Here is a 14,424-nt window from a genome sequence, read left to right as displayed (position 1 = left end):
TCTGATGCTATGAAATTTCATGATGATGTATGAGTCTTTGACACATAATCTGCTGTATTGGTGGAGCCTTTCAATCTAGAAGCTGATTCCTTCTGAGAAATTTTCTTCTATTGTTTATTTGATAATTTCTTCAACAACATTGTCTGTCTTCTCTCTGGAAATACTATAAGATATATAAGATATAAGATGTCCTTGGTTGATCTTTTAATTGTTTTATTATTTATCTTATATGGTCCATATTTTTGTTTTTAGTTTTCCTTTGTGGGAGAGTTTCTCATCTTTGTGTTCTAACACTTTTACTAATTCTTAAGAATGATTTAGTTATATTTTTAATTTCTAAGAGTTCATTCTTGTTGTTTGATTATTTTAATAGCATTCTGCTTTTGGTTTATCAATATAGTATTTTTCCTGTTTCCCTGAGGTACTCATTATAGTTTTTTGGAAGTTTTCTTCTGCTATTTTATCTGTTTTTTCCTCAGTTCCTAATTTTTCATGTTTTTATTTCATGTTGAAAGTTTTCCTTAGATGTCTGCAGATTTGAAGGTTTATGTGCATGATGGATATGTTGACAAGTGGGCTTCAGTACAGGGCAATTGGCTAAACAGTTGCTTTTTGTTTGCTTCTTTTGGTCAATATCTGTAGGCCTTGGCTCTTGAGCTAGTCTTTTTCTTCAGAGAAGAGTCTTCTAATCTTCTTGGGAGTCATAATCATAGCTGTCAGTATTCCGGAAGCAATGTTGGGAGGAGACTGGGATTCTCACCATTAAGCATGAAAACTTTAACTTCATCACTGTTTTTTTGTGCTCCACCTCATTTCCAACTTCCTTTTTGTCTAGTGTCTGTTTCCTATAGACGTCTGCACCTCCTGGTAGAGGTGGGTATGGGGGACGTCTACATGTTTATTACACAGACATTCAGAGAGCTCTTGCTCTTTTAGTGTTTGGCCTCACCTTCACTTCTACAGTACTTGGTGGTTGTAATTACTCTTTCCAGGATTCTTACGGGGCAGATCTGCTTGTTGCTTATCAGTAATTCCCTCTGCAAGCACTTAGGTTTGACTGTTCTCCACTTTGCTAAATCAGTTGCCATGTTTGTAGCAACTTTTTATTTTCAGATTCTGTGGTACAGGGTTACAGATGTTTCCTAATACCATTATATATGGGAGATTTAGTGTTTCTGTTCCTTGTTCTCTTTGTTTGAGAGTGACATTTGAGAGGAGAAAGAGAGTGAAGTAAAAAAAATCTTGATTTCATTATTTTTAATCAGGAAGTCTATGGAAAGTCATGAAGGAAAAAAATAAGTCACAAAAGGGTGCATGTGATATTATTTTACTGGTGAGTTTGCTAAAGCCTATTAATTAAGTTAGTAAGTATTTATTAATCTCAGATTTAATATGAAGGTTAAGATCATGGGTTTTGAAGGCAGACTGCCTTAAGTTTACTTAAGCTCTCCACATCTTCTTTTCCTCATTTTTAAAATTGAAAATAACAATAGTACCTAACTAACAGGGTTCTTGTGGGGATTAAATGAATTAACACACTAAATAGTTTGCCTGGCACCTGATAACCCCTCAATTAATGTTAGCCATTATTATTATTAAAGTTGTGGTTATTATTATTATTGTGGGTCAGGCACTCTGCAGGGGATATAATAGAGATCAAAATAGAAATGAGATCTTTCCCACAATGAAGGAGAACAGTTTTTCCATTTCAGGTGCTAAGGAAGTTGGATCTAAAATTGGGACTCTAGTACTTCTTGGTCACCAGCTCAAAACTAGGACAAGGGACTTGAACACTATACTTCCAGGATGATGTTACCAGAGCCCTGTGCTCCTCTTCTGAAATGCAAATAATAGCAGCTGTTGTATATTCAGTGTTTACTCTGTACTGTATAGACCTGAACCTGAAAGAATTAATTATGAATGATAACTAATCATTCATGTGTTTATAGGCAAGCGTAAATTTTCCAATGGGATCGTTTACATAAATGATCCAATGGGATCCTCAGACTACACCTACAAATTAGATATTAATGTCTACATTTTGTGGTTGAGGAAACTAAGGCTCAAGGTAACTTGCTCAAGGTCATACAGCTGGGAAGTGGCAGAGCTGGGATTCCAACCCAAGTCTGCTACCAGATCCTGATCATTTAACCACACATTAGGCTTGTTGTGTTTTATTCCACTGTGCTAATAATATCTAATGCCAATGCTTTACTCAGGCAAAGTAACATTGCTAAGTGACTAATACTTTGATTTGAATAGATTTATTGAATTGTTTTCCTGTAATGTAGGAGTTACTAGGGCCTTATGAGGACCTGTGAGAAGAGAACAATAAATCAGAATAGAGAGATCTGAGGGGTGGGGACACCAGTGATGAACTTCTTAATTTAGTCTCAGGATGATTGGGCAAGGATTATAACTTTGTACCTTTATATTTTGGCCAAATTAGAATTCTGAATTAGGGTTTGATGCCTGCATTCTTCCGTTTCATTGTTTTCCCAATGCTTGTTTTCAGTTAAATTCTATTGGCCACAAATGTATATGGCTGGAACACACACTTTGGATATTTTTCCAAATGTACAGTTATTTGATTAAGCAAAGGAAATCCTCAGGATTTCTTAGAAAGCCTGGGGACCTTATGCTCCTTATTGCTATTGTTTTCCATTACCCTAAATATGGGTGACTGGCAAGGGAATTCTAGGCTACAGCAGATGTGGTTAGGACTGGAGCATTCCAGAATGGGGCCCACCAAACAAGGTTGTCAGAAAAGGTTGCCTGCAGCTCACAGTGGCTAAGATTGTCTTTCTACCCCATTCTATACAAAATAAGGGTTTTGTGTTGATGTGCATCACATCAAACACATTGGTCTTTTATCCATCTCTTGACTATGCCCAAGGGTTGAGATCATGCATTATTGGAGGTACTGCCTTTAATAACAAGAATTCAATTATCCTTTGGTTTCTTGATCTGTGCATGTGCCTGACTTTTTGTTCAAAACTGATGTGCCATTTTGTCCTTCAAGTGATGGCTTTTCAAGCTAGGCACGTTTTAATGTACACTTCTGAGGATAAAATTCTTTGGAAGCCGGTTTTGTGTCTTCTCAGACATAGTAAATCTGAACTGATGGTAGTCAACTTAACAGCACGAACCATTATACTGAACAAATTCATATATTACTGTTCCTGATCCAGACCTTATTCTCTTGGATAAAAACTTTAAAAGCCTCGGGTAGAGCTATCTAAAGTAACAGAATAAAAACCAATGATATGTTTTAATTATCATTCATAATTAATTCTTTCAGGTTCAGGTCTATACAGTAGGCAAAAACAATGGGCTTAATCATCAGTGGTCTCACCATTTTGGACTGTGATGTCGACAAGGTCATCTCTCTGACAGAAGTTCCCACCAATTCTGTCTTACTTTTTTTGAAGCTGTAGTGAGAAGCTGGATAGAGGCCTGTAGAGAATGCCTCTTCTTCCTGTGTTCCACCCTTTACCTTTTCTCTTTCTCGTCATTTGTGGCAAGTGCAACTAGAGACCTTTTGTGAGTGATGCTAACAGTGTGTGCCCTTGACGTATGGGAAGAGGCAATTCCCTTTGCTGAAGGGCACGATGAGTGAAGCAGGAGCTCAAACCAACTACAGCACAACTCCAAGGCCTTGAAGTGACAGTGGACCATTGTGACAGCCCCTCTTTTGCAAGTGAATGCTGTTGCTATAGCTATGCTATAAGTCTCTCTACCATACTTTTGTGGCTGTGAATACATGTGTTGTCTAGGCTAGAGAATCCTGAAGAACAGGCTTCAGGTTTCAGTCGTCTTGGGGAGTTTCTGTCAGTCAGCTCCAATGGGTCAATCAGAGCACAAAGATCAGCACAGCCTGGCCAGCTGAAAACCCAGTGTGTTGGATCAACTCAGAGGTGGGAATGTTGTTTTTGAGTTTTAATCTTCACTTTTGGCTGTAGGTAGATGCAGTTTCTTTCCCAGAAGGCTCTGTGCCTTTCAAAACAGAACACTAGCATTCTGTTTGCTTTCAGGAGCTTGCTGCCCTGTGTGTGTGTGTGTGTGTGTGTGTGTGTGTGTGTGTGTTTTCACTTATTTATTTTACTAGTATTGATTTTATACTCCACTTTCCATCCTTCACTTATTGTCATAACCTACCAAAGCCCCCAGAAAACAGTCAGGGATTTGCAGAAATTACAAAGACAATCAAATAGAGCATCCAAGAATGTCAGGAGGGGGAATTAGTGAAAACCTCTTAAGGGAGCTCAGCATGTGCTAGGCAACTAAGTGTGGATACCTTGGTGGCGGCACCTGCCATCCATTCATGATCTATTTCTACAGAGTATGTCTTGAGACAGGGTGATGAAGGAAGATCATTGGAATAAAACCCTCTGGAGACTGAGGTATTGATTTCTGCTCTGCTAGTAGTTAGCTCTGTTATGTGGGGCAAGTTTTTTGGCCTGAACAACTAGAAGAATGGAGTAGCTATTAACATAGACTGACAAGACTCGTTGTAGATGGATCAGGAGGCTTTGGGGTGAATATCATGGGTTCAACATTGGGTATGTTGAGTTTTAACATCTAAGTGGAGATATAAAAGTAGGCCATTGACTATACCAATCTGGAATTTAGGATATAGGTCTGAATTGGAAGTATGAATCTGAGAGTTATGGCATAGATTTAGTACTTAAGGCCATGAGAACAAAAGAGATCACCAAGGAAGTTAGTGTGGACAGAGAAGAAGACCAAGGACTGAGCTGTGGGGCACTCCAACATGAAGAGAGAGGTCAGCGAGATGAAGAACTCTTAAACAGGCTATAAAAATGTTTACAAGCTAAATTTTGTCCCTGAACTCTACCAAGTATTAGGAATTTTCACAGGAGTTCAGAGCCAGAAGGGACCACAGAGGGCATATATTCCAATCAAGAATGCTAAACTAAGAAACAGGAGACCTGGATTTTACTCCTTATTTTATGCTCAGGTAGGTGAACTTGACAGGTCATGTAACTTCTCTGTGTCTCCCTTTCTTACCTATAAAGTAAGATAGTTAGACAAGATGACTTCTAAAGTTTAGACATTCATGATTCTGTATTCTCATTTCACAGAGGAAGAAATGGAAGCACAGAGAAAGCTGATAAATGACTTTCTCAGACATTCTGGCATTAGGCACTGATCACAGGACAGGGTATCATCTTCTATACTGATGTCTTAAAATCCTGCATGCATATTAGAATCTTTGAGGAGCTTTTAATAATGCTGATTACTGGGGTATCAAACTAAAAGCATCTCTTTTTGTTGATCTGGGTTGGGTTTGGCATTGCTATTTTTGACACTCTTCAGGTAATTCTAATGTGCAGCTGGTGTTGAAAACTCCCACTCTACATTAACAAGACATGGCAGTGTCTTGCTATCTGCTACACCTCTCTGCATCTTGACTTTTATTTCTAATAAAAAATGATTCACTCGATTTTAAGCCCTTTTTTTTTCACATGAAGGTTGTTACAGGAGCTTAGCTTTCTAGACCTTGTGAAACCAAAGTAGCAAGTATCAGCTTTCCCTGATGCTCAGTAAAATGGCATGACCATAGCTTTCTTGAACTCCATCCTAGAAGTGAAGTGACATGGAAAACCATGAAGCCATGGCCGCGTGTGTGAGGGGCCATGTCAGGGGAGGTACAGAGAAGGGAGGAATTGTTTGCTCATCCTCTCTACCTTTTTGGAAAAAAGATACAAGATTTTATCCAAAAATAAACTTACAAGGTTAATGGGCAGTGCATCTGGGCATAGTATACAAAAACATTGTTGCTTTTACCCTATTTATTTAGCAGGCATAGTTATGCTATCCACCCTAGCAGTCTTACTGTTTTAAAGTGGCTTCTTGTTGAAGCTTTGCCACTTTGCACACCAATAGGTTTTCTGACTAACATTCACATTCTCTATACTCTACAAACTTTGGCTCTAGATAGCTGGGTGCGTATGTGTCAGGGTGGATGTCTGCGTGTGCATACATGTGAGTGTGTATGTGTAGGTATGTGTTTAAAACTGAATTCTAATGTTCACTTTCTCTGGGGAGCATGTGTCTAGAAAAATAGCCATTTTGAACTAAGACAGGATACAGACATGGACTGTGGAGACACATTATTTACAGTCTTTCCACACACACCTACCACTCTAGTAGTGCCAGCAAAATGATTTTGCCATGCACAGTGCACCAGTAATTAACTTGGCATATTTCCTTTGAACTCCCAGTGTCTATTCTATACTTGTTTTCTTAAGTGCTCTTTATAATTCTAAATCATTTTCTTAGTTTAGGAGCATAAAAATATATTGTGTATGACTTGATTTTCTCATAAAATTGTCATATTTGATATATTTAAAGATGTGACGGCCTGGGGAAAAAAAACAGAAAAATTCAGGGAAGAAACCAAGCAAGACCTTAGAAACAATTTTTTTCCTCTGGGTCTTCATAGCTCTACTTCACTCAGACGTGCAGACCATAATAATGAACACAGGCTTGGAATATACTCTGAGATCGCTCTAGGGCGACCAGGGCTCAAGATAATTGTAATTTTTAAAAATAGGTTTCACCGTTGTTTGGAACCATCTACAATTCAATTTACTTTATCGCACAAGCCATGAATAATGCTATGAAAGAAAATGGACAGGCTAGTGCTGCCAGCCTGGTTCAGCATTCCAGAAACATGCAGTTCTATGGATTCAACCAGTTGATAAGGACAGATTCAAATGGAAATGGAATTTCAGAATATGTAATCCTGGACACCAACTGGAAAGAATGGGAACTCCATAGCACCTACACTGTGGACATGGAAATGGAGCTGCTACGTTTCAGAGGGACCCCTATTCACTTCCCTGGTGGCAGGCCCCCTAGAGCAGATGCAAAATGCTGGTTTGCAGAAGGGAAGATCTGCCATGGAGGTAAGTAAGGAATGGAAAATCGCTAGTAGTCAATTTGGCTCAGCTTGGGTTACAAGGGAACCTCTTTAGGAGAAGGCATATTTTAATATTGAAACACTCATAAAATCAGTCATTTGCGTTCGAGTGACATACACTTCTTGGCACTCTATCTTGTTAATTTAAAATAATAAGAACAATGAGAGGTACTTTGCAGCCTTGAATAACCATCCACAATTTAAAAGCCTCCCCACCAGTCTTTTTAAAAAGAATCCCACTCTTTCCCAAAGAGCTTACTCTAAAAAGAGGAAGACATTAGCCTTCTTCTTGCTCTTTTGTAGGCTATGACCTATGATTATTTCTCCTGCTTTCAAGGTGCCCTATCCATCCGTTGATGTTTCCAAATCCTGCCAATCAGGTCCCACCACAGAAATACCGTATCTATACTCTCTCCTCTCTGAACTCCCATTGAAGTAAAAGTCTGTACCTCACAGCTTAGCACAAAATTGCTTTTCAATTGTTTCTTGTGTACTGATTGTGTCTCCACTTCCACTCCCAAATATATTGCTCATTGAGGGTAGAGACCATAGCTAATAATTTTTATGCTGCCCAACTGCCCAACACAGTAGGTATCCAGTAAATACTTGCAGTTTGATTGACTGGTGGAACTCCTTTAGCTTGTGGAAGAGGGGAAACTTTGTCAAATCTCTGAGAGCCAGAGGGGATCGTTGGAAGGACCCATATTATTATTATGCAACTGTATACCATACACTTTTAAAACCAAATGCATCTATTTGAAAGGGGCTTTGATTTCTACTTTGCTTTAGCATGATATACTCAACTACCTCTTCACTCACATCATATTTCCCTCAAAAATCTTACTAATCTATCCAAATATTTAGATTTTATGGAGGCTAATTTACATTCTGGTGAAAACACTAATTATCAAAACCAGACTTACCCTCACCCTTGAAGAAGAAGTACCATGTTTTTCATCTATAACTCATATGGGCTCAGGTGAATTAAAAAGGCCTTTTATTTTATGAAGGCAAGATAATACTTACCTTTCACAGGTGAGATAACATATTTATTCTCAAGAACTCTATTGCTGTCCAACTTAAATTAAGGTACTCAAAGTTTTCCATTTGTGGACTTTTTCCTCCAAAGAAACACTCTGGTCAGCCTTAATTCATGTGATTTGTTATTGTCAGAGTGGTTAGTGGTTTTGCTTCAGAACAGTGAAATTGCTTTCTGTGTCCATAAAGTCAACAAGACAGACTGTGCTGAGAAAAAATGGAATTAGGTTAGGTAGATGTGGCTTGATATTAGAGTCACCAGAAAGCATGAGGAGTCACTCTGTGGTGCCCTTTATTTACTGCCTCTCTCTGATAATGCCATTCTTCCTCTTCCTCTCATTCTCTGCAGGCATCGACCCTGCCTTTGCCATGATGGTCTGCCTTACTTTGCTTATAGCCCTGCTGTCTATTAATGGATTTGCTTACTTTATAAGGTACATTTTTTGTTCTTTTTGTATATAAAAAATACAAGCCCATATTAGCCTTGTTAATATTGATTTCCAGGAAGTCCTGTTTCAGTACAATTGCCTCATTACATGACCCACTGATTTTCTTTTTTCCACTGTGGTTTACCATTCCTACAGGCCCCATTTAGAATGAAGTGTTTTCATGATGCCAAGAATAACTTCCTCAGCTGTGTTGTCAGTGTTGTTGCCTGTGAATAGATCTGGCTCTCAACACAATGGTGAAATAAGAGAACTAGTACTTTAGGGCCTGTCTACTCCCTATCGTTGTTCTCCTTTCTCCCAGCCGAGTCTCCTATAACCATTTCCTTGCCCAAATGATATGTGATGATAGGGAATGGAATTGACTTATTTTAATGAATTCCAAGAATTAGGCAGATTTTGCTAGAATCCAAGCTCTAGGAATAATGGTATGAACTCATAGGATTATAATGGGGATTAAGTAAATTAAATAAGTAAAGCACCTAGAACAGTATGTGACTCATAGTAGGTGCTCAATACATGGTAAAATCTCAACCCCTTCCCAGACACCAGGAACTCTCTTGCTGACTGTTGGAAGCTCAGGATCTTCACTTTGATACTCATGCCTTTTGTCCAGGGTATCACGTTCTAGATTTCTACCATCTTGCTTCCTTGGGCAAAAGTTATCCTGTCTAATCATAAACATCTTTATTATCGTCAAGTTTTGTCTTCCTCTCTCAGATCCCTTAGTACATGACCAAATAATCTAATGAGCTGCTTCAGAATCAGGGATAAGTGGCTGAAGATGGCCTAACATGACACCTCTTTCCTATAAACTTTGCATTTTAACACTTGGACCCTCTCCATACTAGAACAATTGGGGGAAACTGAAAAATAAAATAAATTATAACCATCCCGTTTTCCCATTTCCACCCTGCAAACCACATCATTGTCACCTCTTAGTAAGGATGGTCCTGACAACAATATGGCATGGATTGGCTGTTTTGGTGAGTTGTAAGAAAAATTTCTATAGTGTATTAAATAGCTGTGTGACCTTGGGTAAGCCCCCTAACCTTTCTTGGCCGGAATTTTCTCATTTGTGCAATGAAGAAATTGGATTAGATGATGTTTAAGAGCCCTCCCAGCTCTGATATTTTAATAAGTCTGTGAAATCCTGGATTGAAACCATAACAGGTGTTACTCTTAGTGTTTAAAATGTTGGCATAGCTGTGAAAACTTCTATTATCCAATTTCCCCAGTATTAGAAATTCGATAAAGTCACACAGAGTCGTAGGTAGCTTATGAATTGTTAAAACACTTGATAAAGACACTAGTTCAAAGTAAGTATTTCTTTTAATTTCTGTAACTGGGACATATTCCTGCTAAGAATGGAAATTTAATATCTTTAACTTAGCTGCTGCCAAAGAATAAAGTATTTAATTAACATCATTAGATTCTTAGCAAAAATAAACTCTATCCAATGAAAAAGCTTCCCTCTCTAGAGAGATTTGAGGAGTAACAGACTCTGTCTACCTAATGCCAAAACATCCCATGGCAATGTGGGAAATGGAGTCACTCAGCTGTTTATGTTGTCAACCCTCCAACTGACAGTTTTCACTGGTCTTTCCCAGTGTATAGACTGGTTCTTTGGGCTTTGAGTGAGCCTAGTCCGCAATTCTTGGAAAAGGAAGGAAAAAGGAAAAAAAAAAAACAGTGGGGAGGGGTTTGTTTGAAGCTTGTGGGCTGAAGGGCAAAGATTGGAGAGGAAAATTATTGGAGAGGGACATGATTAGAGAGGAAAATGATTGGAGAGGAAAATGAGTTTGAGACAATTCGTACTTCAAGTGGTCACAGAAAACTCAGAGATGGGAAAGAGGTACATCATATCCCAGATTCACTTGGTCCTTGGTTCTTCAGCTAACAAAGCACAAAAGATGCCTCCTCTTTGCTGCCTTCCTCCCTCTCTCTGCCCACCACGGCTGCAATCAGAAGAGCTGAGCGGCTGATGAGATTCTGTAATAGACGGTGATTACTTGCAGGAGAGTAACTCTTTGTTCCTTCCTTTTCTGTATGTTTTGATTGTTTAAGTTTTTTTTTTTTTTTTTTTTTTTTTTTTTCAGAAAAAAAGACATGCAAAGAACCCAACCACCCCAAAACAAAGGATTCTTTGAACTCCTCCTTTCTCCCTACTCCTCTGGAACCAGATTGCATCGCCTTTCTATAAAGCTCTCCCGTATTTTGTTATACTAATGATGATAATGATAATAATGAGCCCTCATACTTTCATAATGCTTTATGCTTTTCAGAGCACTTTCACATACATTATCTGATTTGATTTTCAAAACAACTCTATAAAGCAGGTAATGCAAGGACTATTATCCTGCTAGATAGATGAGGACACGGAGCCATGAAGAGGATAAATTATTTATCCAAGGTCACCTGGACCTGGCTAATTAATGACAGAATCTGCACCACACCCCAGGTCTCTGGATTGGGAGGCCAGTTTGCTTTCTACTAGAGTGTACTCTGTAGCATGATTATTTTTACAGGTGTGCCTGTTTTAAGACAATTCGCCATACATATGAAACAGATCAGTTAGGGAGTGATGCTTTACTTTGCCAAAAGATTCATGTGCTCTACCCAAGAATCTGCTACAGGGCTCTTTTAATTTTCTCTGCAGGGCAGCAGCTCCCACAGTGATAAGGGACACATTTGTTGGCAGACAATTAGAAACACGTTAATTGTTTGTTTACAAACCAGTGGAATCACTGAGAAAAACTGAGTTGCTGATACTTAAAGCTACAGTGACATTGTAAACTTCTCCTTAAAGCAACTTGAGGAAGCTTTTTGATTCAGTGGTTGTTTTCTCCACCATGGCTCTTGGCTTTAACACATTCCACAGAGTAACCATTATGGGGTTATGGAAAAAGCAAAGCCAAATTGTAGCTGTCAGGGCCCCCAAGACAAAACAACAAAACGAGCATACCGACTAATCAAGATTCCCTCCAGGTCTTCAAGTTACCCAGTCAGACCTACCTGACTGTGTGAATACACATCATAAACTCCTATATGTCTAGTAATTGACTTGTAGAAAATAATTACATTCACTACAAATTAATGGGCATGTTTAGAGAGAATCAGGTTTAAACTGTGTCTGTAATGCTCAGACAGGAGACCAATTCAGTAAAAGAAAAAAAGTCAGCCTACTTGTTTGGAATCATGTAGACAAAGCAACCAACTGATTGAATTTTTCCACTTTTCAACCTGTTGCTTTGGCAACACATAGATGCAACTTTACAAGACAAGTGTCTCATGGGCAGAAATCTGGGCCCACAGCCAGGGAGCAAGGATTCAAGTTCCAGCTCTGCCTCAGGCTAGGAGATCTCATGCCAATTTGCTCAATTTTGTTTTGTTTCTCTAATGTGTTTTTGCCTATAAAATGGAGATTAATGATTCTTGGCCCTGGTATTATTAAAATAAATTCTATGGCATATGAGAAACGGTGTTGAGTTCCTTAAATGTATTCAGAGGTGTTGTTTTGAATATGTCCTTGATGTGGGATCACCATTTTATTAGCCTGAGATACCATTCCCATGCAGAGCCTTCGCACCTCTCTTTTGATGCCTTTTCAAGAGCATTTTAATTTTTCTTTTTTGGTCTTTGTAACTGCAAGTCGTGCAGGCCACGGTTGCTTCCTTCTTTTCCTGTGGGTGCTATGGTAAAAATCCATGTGTGATTATCCTCCCAATTACCTTGTATACCTTGTATATTCTTTAAGTGCTATCTTAGGGCAAATTAACCCCGGCTTTGCCAAAACACCCAGTCCCTTGTGACCCTCTGATTTCATGTTTGTTTTAGGCGTCGTATAAATAAAATCCAGTTGATCAAAGGACCCAATAGAATTCTACTGACTTTGGAGGATGTAACGTTTATCAATCCCCACTTTGGCAGTAAGGTAAGGAGTATCCTCTTCTTTTGCTGCCCTGTCCAATATGGTAGCCACAAGCCACAGATAATTACTGAGCACTTGACGTGTGGCTAGTCTGAATTGTGATGTGCTATAAGAGTAAAGTACTCAGTGGGTTTAGAAAACTGTATAAATACATGTAAAATATCTTATTAAATTTTACAAAAATATTTAAAAAATTAAAAATGTTAATTAAATGTCAAAATTAAATATTTTAGATATATTGGGTTACAGTATATTATTAAAGTTAATTTTACCTGTTTATTCATTTATTTATTTTTTATTATACTTTAAGTTCTAGGGTACATGTGCATAACATGCAGTTTTGTTACATGTGTGTACATGTGCCATGTTGGTGTGCTGCACCCATTAACTAGTCATTTACATTAGGTATATCTCTTAATGCTATCCCTCCCCCCTCCCCCCACCCCACGACAGGCCCTGGTGTGTGGTGTTCCCCACCCTGTGTCCATGTGTTCTCATTGTTCAATTCCTACCTATGAGTGAGAACATGCGGTGTTTGGTTTTCTGTCCTTGCGATAGTTTGCTGAGAATGATGGTTTCCAGCTTCATCCATGTCCCTACAAAGGACATGAATTCATCCTTTTTATGGCTGCATAGTATTCCATGGTGTATATGTGCCACATTTTCTTAATCCAGTCTATCATTGATGGACATTTGGGTTGGTTCCAAGTCTTTGCTATTGTGAATAGTGCCGCAATAAACATACATGTGCATGTGTCTTTATAGCAGCATGATTTATAATCCTTTGGGTATATACCCAGTAATAGGATGGCTGGGTCAAATGGTATTTCTACTTCTAGATCCTTGAGGAATCGCCACACTGTCTTCCATAATGGTAGAACTAGTTTACATCCCACCAACAGTGTAAAAGTGTTCCTATTTCTCCACATCCTCTCCAGCACCTGTTGTTTCCTGACTTTTTAATGATGGCCATTCTAACTGGTGTAAGATGGTATCTCATTGTGGTTTTGATTTGCATTTCTCTGATGGCTAGTGATGATGAGCATTTTTTCATGTGCCTGTTGGCTGCATAAATGTCTTCTTTTGAGAAGCGTCTGTTCATATACTTTGCCCACTTTTTGATGGGATTGTTTGATTTTTTCTTGTAAATTTGTTGAAGTTCTTTGTAGATTCTGGATATTACCCCTTTGTCAGATGGGTAGATTGCAAAAATTTTCTCCCATTCTGTAGGTTGCCTGTTCACTCTGATGGTAGTTTCTTTTGCTGTGCCGAAGCTCTTTAGTTTAATTAGTTCCCATTTGTGTATTTTGGCTTTTGTTGCCATTGCTTTTGGTGTTTTAGACATGAAGTCCTTTCCCATGCCTATGTCCTGAATGGTATTGCCTAGGTTTTCTTCTAGGGTTTTTATGGTTTTAGGTCTAACATGTAAGTCTTTAATCCATCTTGAATTAATTTTTGTATAAGGTGTAAGGAAGGGATCCAGTTTCAGCTTTCTACATATGGCTAGCTGGTTTTCCCAGCACCATTTATTAAATAGGGAATCCTTTCCCCATTTCTTGATTTTGTCAGGTTTGTCAAAGATCAGATGGTTGTAGATGTGTAGTATTATTTCTGAGGGCTCTCTTCTGTTCCATTGGTCTATGTCTCTGTTTTGGTACCAGTACCATGCTGTTTTGGTTACTGTAGCCTTGTAGTATAGTTTGAAGTCAAGTAGCATGATGCCTCCAGCTTTGTTCTTTTGGCTTAGGATTGACTTGGTGATGCGGGCTCTTTTTTGGTTCCATATGAACTTTAAAGTAGTTTTTTTCCAATTCTGTGAAGAAAGTCATTGGTAGCTTGATGGGGATGGCATTGAATCTATAAATTACCTTGGGCAGTATGGCCATTTTCATGATATTGATTCTTCTTATCCATGAACATGGAATGTTCTTCCGTTTGTTTGTGTCTTCTTTTATTTCGTTGAGCAGTGGTTTGTAATTCTCCTTGAAGAGGTCCTTCACATCCCTTGTAAGTTGGATTCCTAGGTATTTTATTCTCTTTGAAGCAATTGTGAATGGGAG

At 38.6% G+C, this 14,424-nt stretch overlaps 1 protein-coding gene across 1 annotated transcript in view; it reads left to right on the top strand.

The window, feature by feature from the left end:
* GUCY2F (guanylate cyclase 2F, retinal) overlaps positions 1–14,424 on the top strand; it is a 105,593-nt gene that overhangs the window by 15,575 nt on the left and 75,594 nt on the right. The window contains 3 exon segments of the mRNA XM_032756413.2: positions 6,581–6,935; positions 8,337–8,421; positions 12,271–12,367. Coding sequence (XP_032612304.1) covers positions 6,581–6,935; positions 8,337–8,421; positions 12,271–12,367 — 537 coding nt within the window.

This window comes from Hylobates moloch, unplaced genomic scaffold, assembly GCF_009828535.3.
Source record: "Hylobates moloch isolate HMO894 unplaced genomic scaffold, HMol_V3 SCAFFOLD_7, whole genome shotgun sequence".
Taxonomy (NCBI): domain Eukaryota; kingdom Metazoa; phylum Chordata; class Mammalia; order Primates; family Hylobatidae; genus Hylobates; species Hylobates moloch.
The sequence above is the reverse complement of the archived record's forward strand: the minus strand, read 5'-3'. Positions and strand labels throughout refer to the sequence as shown.